This window comes from Eubalaena glacialis, chromosome 8 (genome assembly GCF_028564815.1).
Source record: "Eubalaena glacialis isolate mEubGla1 chromosome 8, mEubGla1.1.hap2.+ XY, whole genome shotgun sequence".
Classification (NCBI taxonomy): Eukaryota; Metazoa; Chordata; class Mammalia; order Artiodactyla; family Balaenidae; genus Eubalaena; species Eubalaena glacialis.
This window is the reverse complement of record NC_083723.1, coordinates 115,136,943-115,154,867: the sequence shown is the minus strand read 5'-3', so window position 1 is coordinate 115,154,867 and position 17,925 is coordinate 115,136,943. Positions and strand designations below refer to the sequence as shown.

At 46.3% G+C, this 17,925-nt stretch overlaps 1 protein-coding gene across 5 annotated transcripts; it reads right to left on the bottom strand.

The window, feature by feature from the left end:
• Window positions 1–17,778, bottom strand: RAB19 (RAB19, member RAS oncogene family). 5 transcript variants are annotated; one of them, XM_061198812.1, is made up of 5 exons: window positions 17,499–17,517; window positions 15,718–15,909; window positions 14,815–15,027; window positions 12,954–13,137; window positions 1–1,413 (listed from the first exon to the last, which is right to left on the bottom strand). In XM_061198812.1, the coding sequence occupies exons 3-5, from the start codon at window positions 15,013–15,015 to the stop codon at window positions 1,145–1,147; spliced, it is 654 nt and encodes a 217-aa protein (XP_061054795.1). In that variant the 5' UTR covers window positions 15,016–15,027; window positions 15,718–15,909; window positions 17,499–17,517; the 3' UTR covers window positions 1–1,144. The 5 variants fall into 5 exon arrangements, with proteins under 5 accessions (XP_061054795.1, XP_061054796.1, XP_061054792.1 ...); XM_061198813.1 differs by lacking the exon at window positions 15,718–15,909 and having other exon boundaries at window positions 14,815–15,019; window positions 17,516–17,778; XM_061198809.1 differs by lacking the exon at window positions 15,718–15,909 and having other exon boundaries at window positions 17,499–17,587.
• Between the last annotated feature and the right edge of the window lie 147 nt (window positions 17,779–17,925).

The window sequence follows — 17,925 nt, the reverse complement described above, 5'->3', positions numbered from 1 at the left end:
ACTTTACTTTTTTTTTTTTTCGTAATAAGTCTTCAAATTCTGGTATGCAGTTTACATTCAGAGCTCATCAAATTCAAATTAGCCAATTTCAAGTACTCAGTCACACGTGGCTAGTGGCTATTTGTTTTGTGCTGGTCTCAGCCTACAGATAACGGTGCTACAGCTAGAAATGCCTGGTGGGGGGACTCACCTGCACCCTGGGTGCGCCCCGGACAGACATTTCCTCTTTCAGAGCTGATGTTGTGGCTGGACCAGCACTTGCAGTTCTTATTAGGATTGTAAGACACCCTCAGCAGCAACCATCAGGGAGCTTTGCAGGCACAAGGGTTATGACTCACAGCTTCCAGAGGGTACACAGCACGCCCCGGCCATACAGCGAGGTCAGTATTGGTTTGATATTTGTCTGTGAGCCAATTTAATTTCAATTCAGAAATGACTTTTGATCCAGCAGATAATTGGGTGTTTTAGAAAGAAATTGTAGGCATCTCCCTCATCCTAGGAGGGTGGTCCAATCAGCCCAACTCGGATAAAGTGAAATCTAGTTCTCTCTCCATCACATGGCTCCTGACCATTTGGCAAGACCGTATTTATGGTCTTTAGGTCAAAAAGCTTTGCTCCCCAAACTAAGACCCGAGGTGTGAATGTCAGGAAGCAAAAGTTAACAGCATCTGTTTCGTCATTGCAGGCTTTTTCCCCATCTTCCCACGCCTGCACTGTTTTCAACCACTCTGCAATGTTCCAAACATCTTCTCCCCTCTCTTCTTTCCTTTTTCTATTTCTCTTTTCTTCTTTCCTTCACTACCCTCTCCTTCAAGTGAGAAGCAGAGTTCAGTAGAAAACAGCTGAAGGGTTGGGGAGACAGAAAAGGGAAAGATGAAAGGGAACAAATCTTGTCCTACCGCTGGGCCTTGAGTCCTAGGAAAAGTCAAGAAAAACTGGTGTCCTCTGTCGTCAGAGTCAGGGTTTCCCCCTCTGGTGTGAATTGAGGCAAAAGGGTGCCCCCACCTCCCCCCAGCCAGGAAGGAGTAGGACCAGCCGCAAGTCCGCACTGGGGTCCGAGGTCTACTCAGCAGACACGAGGCCGTCCGCTGCCCCTGGTTTCGGAGGTGGCCTCTGCTGGGTGCCACCGGCCCGGGGAACATACTCAACAAGTGCACTGGCTCTTCTCCCTCGGCCCCGGGGCCGTGAGGACAGGACTGGACTCCAGGGGGAGGCTGCCCAGGGTGCCCTCCCCATATAAGGGCAGGCTGTGGCGGGCCATCAACTCCCTGGCCATCAGCACGAAGACCTCGTCGATGTTCTTGGACTCCTTGGCAGATGTCTCCAAGACAGCCAGGAGGCCGTATTTCTCAGCCAGGGTGCAGGCATCCTCAAACAGAACGTGCCGTTTTTCCCACATGTCACATTTGTTCCCTGGGAGTGAGAGAGAAGCAAATATTCCGATGAGTAACTTAATCTGGTTTTTTAAAAGGTGAACTTGAAAAAGAACATTTTAGTTTAGCAATATGCGCACATGCATTTGTTCACAAATAGTTATTGATGGCAGATTTACTGAAAACCCAGCAATGAATGGAAACAGAGCCACTATCTTTTTTTTTTTTAATTGAAGTACAGTTGATTTACAATGTTGTGTTAGTTTCTGGTGTACAGCTAAGTGATTCATATATATATATAAAATTTCAGATTTTTTCCATTATAGTTTATTACAAGATATTGAATATAGTTCCCTGTGCTGTACAGTAGGTCCTTGTTGGTTATCTATTTTATATTTAGTAGTGTGTATCTGTTAATCCTAAACTCTTAATTTATCCCTCCCCCACCTTTCTCCTTTGGTAACTATAAGTTTGTTTTCTACGTCTGTGAGTCTGGCTCTGTTTTGTAAATAAGTTCATTTGTATCATTTTTTTAGATTCCACGTATAAGTGATATCATATGATAGTTGTCTTTGTCTGACTTACTTCATTCAGTACAATCTCTAGGTCCATCCATGTTGCTGCAAATGGCATTATTTCATTCTTTTTTATGGCTGAGTAAAATTTCATTTTATATATGTGCCGCATCTTCTTTATGCATTCATCTGTTGATGGACACTTAGATTGCTTCCATGTTTTGGTTATTGTAAATAGTGCTGCTATGAACATTGGGGTGCACGTATCTTTTCGACTCAGAGTATTTGTGGAGCTGCTGTCTTAATTCCCTGTCCTGTAAGAGCATTAAGAGCTGCTAGGAATGGGCTGGAGGTGTGTGTTTTATTGCCCAGGACAGGTGGAGCCCCTGTATTTGGGGACCATCATTCCTGCCAAGTGTGACAAGGTGAAGGCTGGGCCGGTGACCCTCTCTGTCTTCTCTCTACTTGCTTAACATCTTTTTCCTCTTTTCACTCTTTTTTTTCCCAAGTGACTGTAGAGATGGGGCCTGGTCTCACTGAGGAGACTGTGATAAGATTTGTTGGACTGAAGGCGTGGAGTGAATAGTGAAGGACAGAGCTATAATTTACATGCAATAAAATGCACAGACTTGAAGCAGACAGGTCAATGAGTTTTGACAAATGTCTATGTCCCGTAACCACCATCCCCCTCAAGACACAGAACATTTGCAATTCCCCCAGAAAGCTCGATGAGGGATTTTGCCACCACAGCCCAGGATTTCCTGTAAGAGGAGAAGTACCCCATTTCTTTTCCACCTCCTCCTCAATCCTACATTCATCTAATCACTGGACTTTGATCTCTCGGAGGCAGGAATCTAAAGGCGAAATTACTTTCTCACCAGGTTTGTTTCACTAGACATCAAGATTTATTACAAAGCTACAGTAATTAAGATGGGCTAGACCAGTGTTTCTTTATTGTGCTCATAGAGGGTCTTTTTAGATCTTTTTTCCCCCTAATTACCCCTTCGCCTCTGAAAAACAGTAAAACTTCCTATTTGGAAAAAAAATCTAGATTCACAGGAAATTGCACACACACACACACACACACACACACACTATATATATACATATATATTCAGGGAGGTCCAGTGTACTCTTCACCCAGTTTCCCCCAATGGTAACCTCTTGCACAACTACAGTACAATATCAAAACCAGGAAACTGACACTAATACAACCCACAGAGCTTATTCAGATTTCACAAATTATACACACATTCCTTTGTGTGTATGCGTGTATGTGCGTGTGTGTGTGTATGTGTGCAATTTGATCACACGTGTAGATTCCTACACCTACCAGTGCAGTCAAGATACAGAACAATTCCATCACCACGAAGTGCTCCCTGTGCTACCCTTTACAACCTCCCACCAGCTGTAATCCCTGACCCCTGGTAACCACTAATCTGTTCTCCATCTGTATAATTTTGTCATTTCAAGAATGTTATGTAGGGGCTTCCCTGGTAGTGCAGTGGTTAAGAATCCACCTGCCAATGCAGGGGACACAGGTTCAAGCGCTGGTCCGGGAAGATCCCACATGCCATGGAACAACTAAGCCTGTGCGCCACAGCTACGGAGCCTGCGCTCTAGAGCCCGTGCTCCGCAACAAGAGAAGCCACCGCAATGAGAGGCCCACACACCGCAATGAAGAGTAGCCCTAGCTCCCTGCAACTAGAGAAAGCCCACACGCAGCAACGAAGACCCTACGCAGCAAAAATAAATAAATAATAAATAAATAAATTTATTTTAAAAAAAAGAATCATATAGTAGGTAGCCTTTAGAGATTGGCTTTTCTCAGCATAATTCTCTTGAGATCCATCAGAGTGATGTCTGTATCAGTAGTTTCTTCTTTTTTATTGCTGAGTCATATTCTATGGTATGGATGTACCACAGTTTGTTTAACTATCCACCCATATGAAGGAAACTGAGTTGATTCTAGTTTTTTATTATTATGAATAGTGCTTCAGTGAACATTTGTGTACAGACTCTACAAAATTTGTGTACAGACCCTACAGATACACTGTATATCTGGCCCTTTGGAGGCCACAAACCACTGTAATATCTAAAATATTTTTGCCCTCCAAGAGAAAGCATGAAATAGACCAGTAGAGTAGAATAAAAAGCTCAGAAACAAACTCACGAATATGTGTACCCTTCACAGAAAGATGGTGCCACAGAGCAGTGGACAAGATTGCCTTTTTAGTCAATAGTACTGAGGCAATTGGATCTTTACATGAGTAGTTACAAGTTACAATAGATTGCAGATCTAAATGTAAAAGTCATAATAAATTATAAACAAACAAACAAATACAGCAAGCAAGGGAGTGTGGGAGGGAGACGCAAGAGGGAGAAGATATGGGGATATTTGTATACGTATAGCTGATTCACTTTGTTATACAGCAGAAACTAACACACCATTGTAAAGCAATTATACTCCAATAAAGATGTTAAAAAAACAAAAAACAAATACAGCAAGCAAGCTTCAAAAGATAATGTAAGGCTATGTTAATGACTTCAATTAGGGTAAATTTTCCTACATAGGATACAGGAAGCAATAATCATTAAGGAAAAGTTTGATGGATTGAAATATATTAAAATTAAAAATGTCTATTCATCAAAATACACCATCAGGAGAGTGAAGAGGAACTCTGAGAGTAAAAAAGTGAAAGATGAGGGACTTCCCTGGTGGTCCAGTGGTTAAGACTCCGAGCTTCCAATGCAGGGGGCATGGGTTCGATTCCGGGTCGGGGAACTAAGATCCCACATGCCGCACGGCGCGGCCAAAACATTAAAAAAATAAATAAATAAAATTTAAAATAAATAAATAAAAGTGAAAGATGTATTTGCAACACATGCAATTGACAAAGGGCTCAGAGCTCCTTCAAGAGAACTGACTTCAGGGAGCATAGGTGACCCCAGACCCGCTGCTACCCCACTGTCCTCCGCCAGCTGGTGCAGAGGCCCCAGCACAGGGAGGCACTAACGCAGGCCCCTGCTGCAGAGACCAGGGTTCCATTCCTCTATCAGGCAGCTTTGGTTCAGGGCTGAACGAACCTTTCTTAGACACCATCCTCCTTCCTCCCTTCTCTCCTTCCCAGGGGCAGGTCTGCATCACATAGAAGACTCTCCCTGCCTTCTTCTGCTCCTTCCTCTTTACCCCTCACGACCATTTCTCCCAATAAATCTCTTGCATGTCTATCGGATCCTGTTCTGACATCTTCCTGGAAGACCCGAACCAACATAGATTATTTCCAGAAAACATAAGGTACTTGTAGGGATCAATAAGAAAAAGACAAACAACAGGTAGAAAAATGGGCATGAGAACTGAAAAGAGAATATCCAAATAGCTAACAAGTGTATGAAAAAGGTGCTTGACCTCAACAATGAACAGGGACCTGCAAATAAAAAACGCGAGTGATATCACGACACACTTATCAGGATGGAAGAAATGAAAAGATCTGATGATAGCAAGTGCTGGTGAGGATGTAGAACAACCGGAACTTGCAGACCCTGCTGGCGGGAATATGGAGTCTGAGATGATCTTACTAGAATTGCAGGAATATGCAGTTCTGCTCTCAGGTGTGTACGCAACAGAAATGTGTGCCCATGTGCATCAATAAACATATACAAGGATGTTCAGAACAGCAATTTTCCTAATCGTCCCAAACTGAAAAAACTCAAATGTCTATCATCAATAGAAAGAAGAGAGACTTTGCAAAGGAAGATTATACAAATTATGCAAAAGAATAGGTTACAGTTACATGCAACAATGTGGATGAAACTCATAAACTCCACGTTGAGCCATAGAAGCTTAGACATAAAAGATATTTGTGTTGGGACTTCCCTGGTGGTGCAGTGGTTAAGACTCTGTGCTCCCAATGCAGGGGGCCCGGGTTTGATCCCTGGTCAGGGAACTAGATCCCACTTGCATGCCGCAACTAAGAGTTTGCATGCCGCAACTAAGGAGCCGGCGCAACCAAATAAATATTTTTTTAAAAGATATTTGTATGACTCCACTTCTATAGAGTTCAAAAACAATAGCAAAACAAAACTGCAGCATTTAGTGATGTGGGCTTAGGGGGTAAGATGATATTGAGAAGGAAGGGAGTGATCACTATGCAAAGCATGTTGTGTTTACCTTGGGGGGAGGAGAGGGAGTAATTGGGAGGGGCATGAAGGGGAGACTGAAGGAAGGGTGCTGGCCATATTCTCTTTTTTGACCTGAGGAGACGGGTGTTTACACAGGTGTTCTCTTTGTGATAAATCCGTGTTGATGTACTTCTCTTTAAACATGTCCCAATAAAAAGGATTGGGGAAAAAAATACTTTCTCATAGTGACAGTCACTAACCTGCTCATTGACAAAGCTAGACTTAGATCATAATTATCCCCAACTAAGGTTAAATGCAAGAATTTTTTCGGTGGACATTACCCCTTCTGGTACTGTGGTAGGCTGAAAAATGATCCCAAAGATACCAGGTTCTAATCCTTGGAAACTGTAACCATTACCTTATTTGGAAAAATGGTATTTGCAGATGTGATTAAGTTAAGGACCTTGAGATGGGAGTGGGGCATGGGGAGAGGAAGATATCTTGGATTAGCTAGGTGGGCCCTAAACATAATCATGTACAGTATCCTTATAAGAGCTGGGTAGAGGGAGACTTGAGTACAAACATTGAGGATGTGAAGATGGCAGACACTGGAGTGGTGCGGCCACAAGCCAAAGAATGATGGCAGCCATGAGAAGCTAGCGAGGCAAGGAATAGTGTCTTCCCAAGAGCCTCCAGAGGGAGCATGGCCCTGCTGACCCCTTGACTTCGGCCCAGTGATACTGAGTTCAGATTTCTGTCATCCGCAACTGAGAGAGATCAAATTTCTGTTGTTTTAAGCCGCTCTGTTTATGGTAATGAGTTACGGCAGCCACAGGAAACATTCAGGTAGTACCTTCAAGAGAACTACATGCATTTGTATAGCTAGTGAGGTTTAAGCTGGGGACAAAGCCCTGCTTCTTGGTTGGTGGGGGAAGGGATGCTGTGGAAGTAGGAACCCCTGAGCCCGGAGTCTGGTCTCCTGCTCTGCATTCCTCACTTTGATCTATGGGGTTCTGGGCCGGGTTGCATTTATAATCTGCTCCTCCCAGCTGTCCCATCACCACGGCAGATTAATAGCCCTGACTGTCTGCTGTGCAGCCTCCCCACAGCTGGTGGCTGCGCACCTCAGGATGGACCTGGACACCTGGTGGAAGGGAAAGAAACTGTGTGCTTGCTACATGGAATCCCAGTCCTTGCTTGCCAAGTGCTCTGTGTTGGGCACCCAGAGAGATATGGGAAGGGGTCTTCATCTTGTCAGGGAGGCATGAGAGACACACCGACAATTAAATAGCTATACAAGCATTTACCAGGCGGAGACAGGTCAGGAAATACTATATACTAAGGACCAGGTGAGTGGTATGAGTTGTTAGTAGTACAGATGTACAATCCCTTATCTGCCTTTCCCAAATCCGAAACACTCCAAAACTCCTAAGTTTTTTGGTAATTCATCTGACAGTAAAATCTGCCCTCAACTGGCCATTTGAAGTTTTTATTCAACCTGCTTTGTACGACTATTCATTCATTTCACTGCATAAATATTAATGCATTTGACCACAGGGCATTGGCCCAGACCCTTAGGGTATTACGTAACATAGAATGCACCCTTCTAAGATCTGCCAAATTCTGAACTGTGAAATCTTGGGTTCTAAGAGTTTTTGCTGAGAGATTTTGGACCTTTAAATATAACAGGGGTTTAAGTGGAAAGTTTGCCCGAGATCCTAAGGGGACAAATAGTAAATGCCAAAGAATGTTAAGAGACAGAACAGCCACATAACCTACAAAAGGAAGTTGGCTCCCAAACCCTTACTCTGAGGGAGTAAGAAGAGTTAAGAAGTTAGAAACAGAGCAGAGGGGGATGAGAAAAAGATAAGAAGCAGCCATCTCCAGGGGGAAAGCAGGCACCTTGTGAATGATGTTCAGGAATTTGTGCGTTATCTTGGGGGTGATGGAGACACCGAAGGTTTTAAACAGAGGGACAGGGGCTTCCCTGGTGGCACAGTGGTTAAGAATCCGCCTGCCAATGCAGGGGACATGGATTCGAGCCCTGGGCCGGGAAGATCCCACATGCTGTGGAGCAACTAAGCCCGTGTGCCACAACTACTGAGCCTGCGCTCTACACCCTGTGAGCTGCAACTACTGAGCCTGTGTGCCACAACTACTGAAGCTCACGCACCTAGACCCCATGCTCTGCAACAAGAGAAGCCACTGCAATGAGAAGCCCGCGCACTGCAACGAAGAGTAGCCCCCACTCGCCGCAACTAGAGAAAGTCCGCGTGCAGCAACGAAGACCCAATGCAGCCAAAAATAAATAAATGAAAATAAATTTTTTTAAATAAGTAAACAGAGGGACATTACGGAGGAGCTGGGTTCCCTGTGAATGGCTGGAGGGGAAGGAACAGGACAAATCAACGCACAATCGTCTCTTTGATTTTGTATGGTGGTGACATGGCCTCTAGGGGCTGGGGTAAACTTTTGAGAAAGAGTCATTTGTGTGAAGAACCATGGAGACAGAATGGAAAATATGGGGAAAGGGGCAGGGACACTTATGTGAGGGAACAGCACAGGTGGCTATCCCAGATTAGGGCGAGGAGGCCACTGACAGTAAACAGAAAGACCCGTGGTGTCAGCCCTCGGGATTGGATGCGTCATAAGTGGGAACACTGGGGACACGTCCTGATCATCTCTGGGGGCGTTTCTAGAACCAGTTAAGAAGTGGGGCAGAGACGTTTGTTACAACAGACAGACGAGGGAGTAAATATCAAGCAAAAGTTGTGAGATTCGTGGAAATCCCACCACATCTTGGCATTTGTTCCCCTACTCTGCCCCACCAAGTAGGGGGAGGAGGAGTGAAGGACAGTGCTAGTGGGGGGCGGGGCCAGCAAGGGGGGGGGCCAGCAAGGGAGGAGAAGGCGGAGGTGGAGAAGGCGTGAGGCCTTCCAAAGACAGCCCAGAGGGGATGGCTGGGCAGGGTGGCTTTGCATGGCAGCTTTCAAGGTTCTTCTGCTTCAACGTTTCCTGGGAAGCCTGTGAATTTACTGGAAGAGGGATCCAACCCACCTTCCTGGGTAACCGCCAGTGAGATTAGGACTGCGTAGTTCCCCTCAGTGGGCTGCAAGGGATTCACACCCAAGCTTCCCTGCCCTGGGAGCTACTACTGGGGGGGTTCCCACCTTCTCTGCCGGCTCAGCTATGTCCCCCCTCTCCGGGGGATGCCCTCTGAGCCCCTCATTCAGCAGGGCAGGACAGCTCCCCTGGATTGAGGTCTCAGCACTGTGCTAAGTGCTTTATATGTTACCTTGTTTGATCCTTTCAATTCAACAATACCTTTGAAGCAGGTACCAGTTTTATAGATGAGTAAGTAGAAATTTAGAGAGAGGGATGAGACCAAGTTCAGACAGGAAGGACAGAGAGGGAGATTTGAACCCAAATCTGTCTGACTGCAAAGTCCAGGCACTGGAGTGGACGAGACATTGCCTCAACCAGAGCTTCAGGGGGCCTCCGGGGCGACTGTCGGCCTGACCAGCTACTGGAAAGTGGTTGGACAGGAACTGAACCACCCGGGGCTCTGATTCAAATCCTGCCTCACCTGTCAGCAGGTAACTCGGCTGAGCTCCTCGGCAGGATACTTAACCTCCAGAGGCCTCGGTTTCCTCAGCTGGGAGACGAGGATGGTCGTCTCTGCTTCTCATGATGGTTGTGAGGATTAAATGAAGGGACCCAGGGGCGGACTCAGAGTGGAGTTTAGTAAATGTCACCTGTCATCACATCTTCTTGTCACCCCTCCTGGTCCTCACACTTCAGGAGCAGCTGTTGTGAAGGGTGTCAGGAACCTTGGCCAGTGTTCTCCTCGGTGCTTCGAAGAAGTGGTTATTGAGGAAGAAATACGGCTCTGTTGGGGGTCAGTGTTTATTTTTATAACTCTGAACTCTGCCTTTTTCTTTTTTTTTAAATAAATTTATTTATTTATTTGTGGCTGCGTTGGGTCTTCGTTGCTGCATGCGGGCTTTCTCTAGTTGCAGTGAGCGGGGGCTACTCTTCATTGCGGAGCACGGGCTCTAGGTGCGCGGGCTTCAGTAGTTGTGGCACGCGGGCTCAGTGGTTGTGGCTCACGGGCTTAGTTGCTCCGTGGCATGTGGGATCTTCCCGGACCAGGGCTCGAACCCGTGTTCCCTGCATTGGCAGGCGGATTCTTAACCACTGCACCACCAGGGAAGCCCTGAACTCTGCCTTTTGAAGAAGTGTTCTTTACATCTGAAGTGAAATCAATAAAGTTCCTGGTCCCAGAGGGGACCTTTGGCTGAGAAGTTACAAGAGAGAGGAGGCAGCTCACTCTTCTCCAAAAAGACAAGTCGCCCTCCATGTGGAAGCCGTTTCCCAGTCTCACTAATCTCTCCTGGTTTCTGCCATGAGGGAAAAGACACAGCCCCTCTGAAAAAAGGGGCTAAGTTTGAGGCGCATTTTCTTTGGCAGCTGGCTGTGGATAGGGAGCTTTTGATCTGATGCAGCAGGAAGGAACGAGCCCCGTCTAGGCTCTTGGAATGACTTTGATTCTTAAGTTACAAGAAGCAGAAATGAGTTACAAAGCAGCATTCTCTTCAAGGCCGTGCATATGATAGGGGCTAGACTGTGACTTAAAACAGCAAAGACAGGGAAAACATGGTTCTAGAATAACAAGTCCTTTTTGGAATCGCAATGGTAATAATAAATGGGCTAGATGTGCCAACGATGTGTGCCAGTGACCTCTTCTGTGGACCGTCTGCAGCCCGGCTATGCTTCCTGTCACTGCCTCCCCCCTCGGGGCCCAGCTGCTTGGTCCAGGGCAGGCACCTTACCCCAGGCCTGCCCGCCGTGAGGTTGGCCAGCAGCCTGGGCCAGCCTTTGCCATGAGAAAGAGGAATGGGGCGGGACTTCTCTGATGGTCCAGTGGTTAAGACTCCACGCTCCCAATGCAGGGGGCCTGGGTTGGATACCTGGTCAGGGAACTAGATCCCACGTGCGTGCTTCAACTAAAAGACCCTGTGTGCTGCAACTAAGACCCGGCGCAGCCAAATACATAAATAAATAAATATATTTTTTAAATTAAGTATTAAAAAAAAAGGAATGGGACAATGGGATTTCCTTTCTGAGGAATGTGAGCTAGAGGGTATGAGAGAATGAGGGATTTTGTGGCAGGAGCAGGCTGGGGATGATACTTTGAGGAACCCAGGAGGGAGGGTTCAGTGGGAGAGAGCGCTGCAGGCCCACAGTATCCTGAATGTAAGAAGCAGCTCTGAGAGAAGACATAGATACACAATGGTGGAGGAGGCTGGTACACAGGGCTGGTACACAGAGCCCAGCTCTGAGAGGAGGGTCCCCAACTTCCTGCTTGTGATGGGTGGCCTGGCTCCACTGTGTCTCCCGCTCTGGCTGGGCTTGACTGCTGGTTTTTCCTAGGTCCCAGGGACTTGTACCCTCACCATAAGCACCCCACCCCATTGTTTAAGGAACACAGATGAGTTAGTTCCCTCAAACAAACGAACCTTCTAGAAACAAATCCCACACCCGTTATGAAGCACCTACTATGTGCCAGGCACTGTCAAGTGATGTATACACATTATCTCATCACATCTTTACAACAACCCTAGTGAATACTGATTGCATATTATAGATGAGGAAACTAAGGCTCAGAAGGTAACTTACCACAGAGCTAGGATATGCCTGTCAATGGATAAATAATCCATTAAACATGGTATGTTTAGCTCTCAGTCCCACAGCAGCTGTCTAGACCTGTGCTCTGCAAACTTTAATTTGCATATGAATCTCTCTAGGATCCTGTTAAAACGAAGATTCAGATTCAGTAGGTCTGGAATGGGGCCTGAGATGGGGCACTTTTAACAAACCCCAAAGTGATGCTGATGCTGTGGATCTTTAGGGCAGTGAAAATACTCTCTATGATATCATCATGGTGGATACTTGTCATTAGACATTTATCCAAACCCATAGAAAGTACAACACCAAGAATGGGCCATAATGTAAACTATGAAGTTCAGATGACTATGATGTGTCAATGTAGGTTCATCCTTTGTAACAAATGTACCACATTGGTAGGAGATGTTGATATGGGAGAGGCTATGCGTGTGTGAGTATAGGGGGCATGTGGGAAATCTCCGTACCTTCCCAATTTTGCTGAGAACCTTAAAAACTGCTCTGAAAAAATAAGTCTTAATACAAAAAAAAAGAAAAAGAAACCTAAAACCAAAAACCCCAGTGGTGCTGATGCTGCTGGTCCGTGGACCACACTTTGAGTAGCAAGAACCTAAACCAACTTGCCAAAATTAAGCAGCCACCTGGTAAACATTAGTGTCCTTAGGAGGGGCACTGCTTGCAAAGCTAATACTATAGGGAAGTGACAGCACATTACCCGTTTCTGAATGCACAATGTGACGGCACGTATTTCAAGCTGTGAGTTCACTTTGTATAGTTGAAGTTGCGGTTAATTTTGATGTTGGCTTGCTGTTAAGATTTGCTTAGCATCTTAGCAGGTGTGACAAGTCATTCAAGAGTGTTGTCAGTCATAGTCATCTGAGTGGCTCCTCCGGGGATTAAGAGCCATCTGACGCTGTGAAGCTCAGACTACAGAATACTTCCTGTGTAGTCTGTACAGACGTGTGTCGAATCAGCCAGGGTGTACCTTCATCTAAATGTCTGGCCCCATCTCAGGTTTTTGCAATGAGAAACTCTAGGGTGGGGCCCTGGAATCTGTATTCTTAACAAGTTCAAACCACCCCACTTTCATGCTCAAGTGAACCTGATAGGAATTTCTGGCCCAGATGTTTTCTGAGGTCCCATCCGCCACGTGCACTTTTATGGCTTCCTGTTCCACTGCCATTGGAAACACAGAAAAAGCTGAGCATGGAGGGTGGCGGGCAGTCAAGGAAAGTGAAACACTTTGAAATCGACCTACCAATCAGCATGATGACCAAGTTTGCCGCCCCGTATTTCTCTATCTCGTGAATCCAGTGAGGAACAGACTCGAACGTGGACCGCCGGGTGAGGTCGTAGGCAATGATGGCCGCGTGGGCACTGCGGTAGTAGCTTTGGGTGATGGTCCGGAAGCGCTCCTGGCCTGCAGTGTCCCACACCTGCATCTGGAGAAGGGCAGGAAAGGGGGTCCGCATCAGGAGTTCCCACCCCTGATGGGAACTTGCTCGCCTAAGTCGTTCCCTGGGTCTCACTTCTAGAGATCCAAATTCAGGAGGTATGGGGTAGGGCCCAGGAATCTGTCTTTTTCCAGTTGCTCCCCAGGGTAATCTGGATGTGCTTTCAGGTTGGGGGCCGTCACCTAAGGTGCCCTTCAGTGGGAGAGGCGGATCCAATGTCCTAAGGTCTGGTGTTCTTTTGCCTTCCTACCACATTCATCCCTTCGTCCAGATGTTGGGCTTTATCTTTTGAGTCTGTCCATTGATGTTAATGCTGGAAAAGGTGATAGCATTGGCTGAACTGTTTGGATTTTAAAGGACCATTCGGCTGTTCATCTTTAGAAGTGTTATCATAATACTACCTTCCCAATTACGGTCCCAGGCAGTGGCATCAATTTATACCCCCTCCAACAATGTCTGAGGGTACCTGTTTCTTCATACTCACATTATTTATAAAATTTATTTTTTAAAGAAAGTTTGCAAACATACACAAAACTAGAGAGAATAAAACAGTGAACCCTCATATATCCATATAATTATCAAGATTTTGCCACTCTTGCTTCATGGAGCCATTTCTGTTGATTTCTTTGACGTATTATTTTAAAGAGAATCCCAGACTTCATGTCATTTCATGCCTACTCCCATCAATATACATTCCTAATAAAAATGGACATTTTCTTATATAACCGTAACACCATTATCACTGCTAATAAACTTTTCGATAACTCCTTAGTATCATCTAATACTCAGATCATATTAAAATTTCCTGATTGGCTCCAAATGTCTTTTTTTTTAGAAATTGCACTTTTGTTTGATTTAATTAAAAAAAAATTTTTAGCTGCACAGTGCGGCACGTGGGATCTTAGTTCCTGGACCAGGGATCAAACCTGTGCCCCTGCATTGGCAGCGTGGAGTCTTAACTACTGGCTTGCCAGGGGAGTCCCTCCAAAATGTCTTTTTACTATTGTGTTTGTTTAATAAGGATCCCACGCAAAATCCATTTTTTACATTTTCACCAACACCTTTTGATCTTTTTTGATCAAATGGGTAAATGATATTATCTCACTTATTTTAATTTCATCTCTTTAATTATGAGTGACAGTGGGCACCTTTACTTTTTCACATAAATGTATGAGCCAGTTCATATAAAATTTGTGAAGTAGCTGTTTTGTCTAATCTGTGAAGTGCCTACTTTTTGTATTTGGTTGTTGGTCTTTTCTTCGATATTTATCAGAGCTCTTTTCACGTCAAAGAAATTAGCTCTCTGTCAGTTCCATATTTGCAAATGTTTCTTTCCAGTTTGTCACTCATCTTTGACTTTGTTTATGGTATTTTTGAGTATGTAGAAATTTGACCTCTATATGATCATATAGAAGAGTATTAATTTGACCTTTAAATAGTTGGATGGAGCAATATTTTCCCCTACGGCTTCTGGGTTCTTGTCTTACTTTAAAGCCTGATTTCTCTATTCCTCAATGATAAAAATAAATACTCCCATGGTGTTTTTTTTTCCTGGTATTTTAATGATTTCATATTTTATATTTAAATCTTTCACGCCTCAGGCACGTGTTTCCGGGTTAGGAACCGTGGCTAAAAGAGGCAGACCCGCCCCTGTCCCCCTCTGACCTTCACTTTCTTGCCGTTGATCTCCAGGGCACGCACGGTGAAGTCCACACCAATGGTGTTCTGCTGTGCCTCTGTGTAGACCCCGGACGTGAAATGCTGCACCACACACGTCTTCCCTACATTGGAATCCCCGATGAGGATGATCTTGAACAAATAGTCAAAGTTCTCATCCGCTGCCCTGGCTGAGCTGGAGAATTGCATCGCTCTTGCCGCCTAGAGCAGATCAAGGAAGAAAAGAAGGAATTCAGTCTCTCTTCAGTGCAGCCGTCCCCAACCTTTTTGGCACCAGGGACTGGTTTCGCGGAAGACAAGTTTTCCTCGGACGGGGTGGGGGGCCAGGCTGGTTCAGGAGGCAACGCGAGCGACGGGGAGCGATGGGGAGCAGGGTGAAGCTTCGCTCACTCGCCCGCCGCTCACCTCCTGCTGTGTGGCCGGGGTCCTAACAGGACCGGTACTGGTCCACGGTCCGGGGTGGGGGCGGTTGGGGACCCCTGTGTTAGTGAACAGCTACCAGGGACCGGGAACTATTCTTGGCACTCGGGATTCAGCACAGGACATGACAGAGGGAGGTCACTGTTTTCCTAGCACTGCCATCCTCGTGGGAGAAGGACGTTAATTACTGGTCAGGTAAGAGGGAGCTGCCCGCACAAACCCCACCTGTCCTAGGGGAGTTAACATTACTTTAGGGGTGACCTTGGAATGAAGAGGTTCTACTGCTGTTCTCTGCTGGGCCCAGGACACGGTCAACACTCTCAGATGAGAGCATTGACTGAGACTTCCCTGGCGGTCCAGGGGTTAGGACTCCACGCTTCCAGTGCCTCCACCGCAGGGGGTGGTGGGTTTGATCCCTGGTCCCGGGAACTCAGATCCCACATGCCTCGGGGCCCAGCAGGAGTGTTTTACCTGCCAGTCATCAGGTGGGAGACATGCCTAGCTGTCAGCCTATCTCCATGTCACACGGGAGGAAGACAAATTACTGGAAGACTGAATGGCCAGGCAACCAGCAGCAAGCATCAACGAGACCTGACAGACAAGTCAGTTTCGGGAAGAGTCACATAGCCCTTTTCTTCTGGTTGGCACCTGCTTTTTCTTGTCCTGGAAATTATGATTCTGAGAATATTCAAAACGAAAACTGTGGGGAATTCCCTGGCAGTCCAGTGGTTAGGACTTTGAGCTTTCACTGTCAAGGGCCCAGTTTCAATCCCTGGTTGGAGAAATAGGATCTCACAAGCCTCGAGGTGCAACAAAACAAAAAGAAATGAACAAAAAAACCCTGTGGTTCGAATGTTTGTGCCATACTCTACCATAGGCTGGAAAAGAAAGTTTCTCATGACAGTGTCGCCCAAACTAACTGATTATCAGAATTACCTGGGAAGATAATTAAATATATATATATTCCTGGAGCCCATCTTAGGTCTGCTAAATAGATTTAAAAACATGCACACACTCCCAGGTGATATTTTTAAATTAAAAAAAAATTTTTTTTAATGCTATTCTTGTCTGCTTACATTCTTTTTATGTATGTATGTATGTATGGCTGTGTTGGGTCTTTGTTTCTGTGCGAGGGCCCTCTCTAGTTGTGGCAAGCGGGGGCCACTCTTCATCGTGGTGCGCGGGCCTCTCACTATCGCGGCCTCTTGTTGCCGAGCACAGGCTCCGGACGCGCAGGCTCAGCAATTGTGGCTCACAGGCCGAGTTGCTCCACGGCATGTGGGATCCTCCCAGACCAGGGCTCGAACCCGCGTCCCCTGCATTGGCAGGCAGACTCTCAACCACTGCGCCACCAGGGAAGCCCTCCCAGGTGATTTTGATGACTAGCTAGCCTTGGGAAGTGTTGACCAACACAATCACCCACCTGAAACTTTATTCCCACCTTCAGCATCTCTGCTTAAATATCCACAGCATCTCAGATCACAAGGAGCTCACTACCTCCTGAAAAAATCTATGTTGTGTGCACAGCCCTAACTTACATGGGGTTGAAATCTATCTCCCCGAGGTTTCCATCTGTGGACCCTCGTGCTACATCAGGACTCCTATTCCACATGACAGCAGATTCCTACTTCACAGCCCAGCAGATATTTGGAGCAGCACCCATGTCCCCTCATGGCAGGTATACCCGGGCCCTTCGACTGTTCTTCGGTTGTGTTGGGTCTCCTCGTCAGATGTCTCTTAAAAATACAGGAAACCTTATTTCATTTGATGACGAAACTTGATGTGCTGCAAATTGTTCCTGCCTATGTTCCTGCCTAATCCCTTCTTGATTTCCCCCAGTTTCGGTTTTTGGTTTTCTCAGAAGTCATAGAAAAGGACAAGTCTGTATCATTACACAAATTAAAATCTGTACGTAAAAACCGCGAGCTTTAAACAGATGGAGGATCCTCACTTCTCTTGGACTCCTCTGAAATCACTATGGCTGAATGATCCAGCAGACACGAGACATAATCAAACAACTCTTCCCCCCCGGACTTTTCAAGTAAAGAAAGCCATTCCACTTCCGGTGTCTTATCCCTGTAATTTGAGCTGAAATCTTACTTCCATGCCCCCCCCCCCCAACCAAGTAAGTCCTCAGGGTTTCCACAAAAGCCCCCTTCACCTCAGCCTACACGCCCTGCAAGGAGAAACAAGCGATCTCCACCCTCCAACACCCTCCATCCTGCATCCTGTAACCTGCACCTGTTGCTTACCTGTCTGGCTCTCTCACCTCTGCCGGGGTAGGTATTGTGTGCTCTTTCTCCTGGTTTTCCTTATGGTCCTCCGTGCCCCTTCTTCCTCCTGTCTCGAGGCGTGGTGGGAACTGTAGTTCTGTCCCCAGGTGTCAGGTTTGGTGGCCTGAGAAAGTGAAAGGAAAGTGTCAACCCTCCCTCCCTCCGCCTCCCCCTCCCTCCCCATCCGGAGGAGCTGCCATTGGGTACAAAGCACGGGGTGAGGCCACACTAGGTCACCTTTCCTCTGGCTTCTTAGCATCACATGTTATCCAGCAAACCCAAAATGAAAAGGACTAGCTAGCTACCTCAGCCAACACCTATTGAGACGCCCTGCTCTTTCTTTCAGCTCACATTCTCTTAGGCGGCCCTTACCACAAATTTTTCCTGGTGTCCCCTGTTTGGCTGG

Bases quoted from the DNA above. Each gene is read 5' to 3' on its own strand.
- RAB19 (XM_061198813.1), bottom strand. From the start codon at position 17,778: ATGCTAAGAAGCCAGAGGAAAGGTGACCTAGTGTGGCCTCACCCCGTG. The intron at 15,020-17,515 runs GTGAGAGAGCCA...CTAGGCGGCAAG, and splicing joins CAATACCTACCCCGGCAGAG to AGCGATGCAATTCTCCAGCT. The intron at 13,138-14,814 runs GTCAGAGGGGGA...GCCCTTCTCCAG, and splicing joins TCAACGGCAAGAAAGTGAAG to ATGCAGGTGTGGGACACTGC.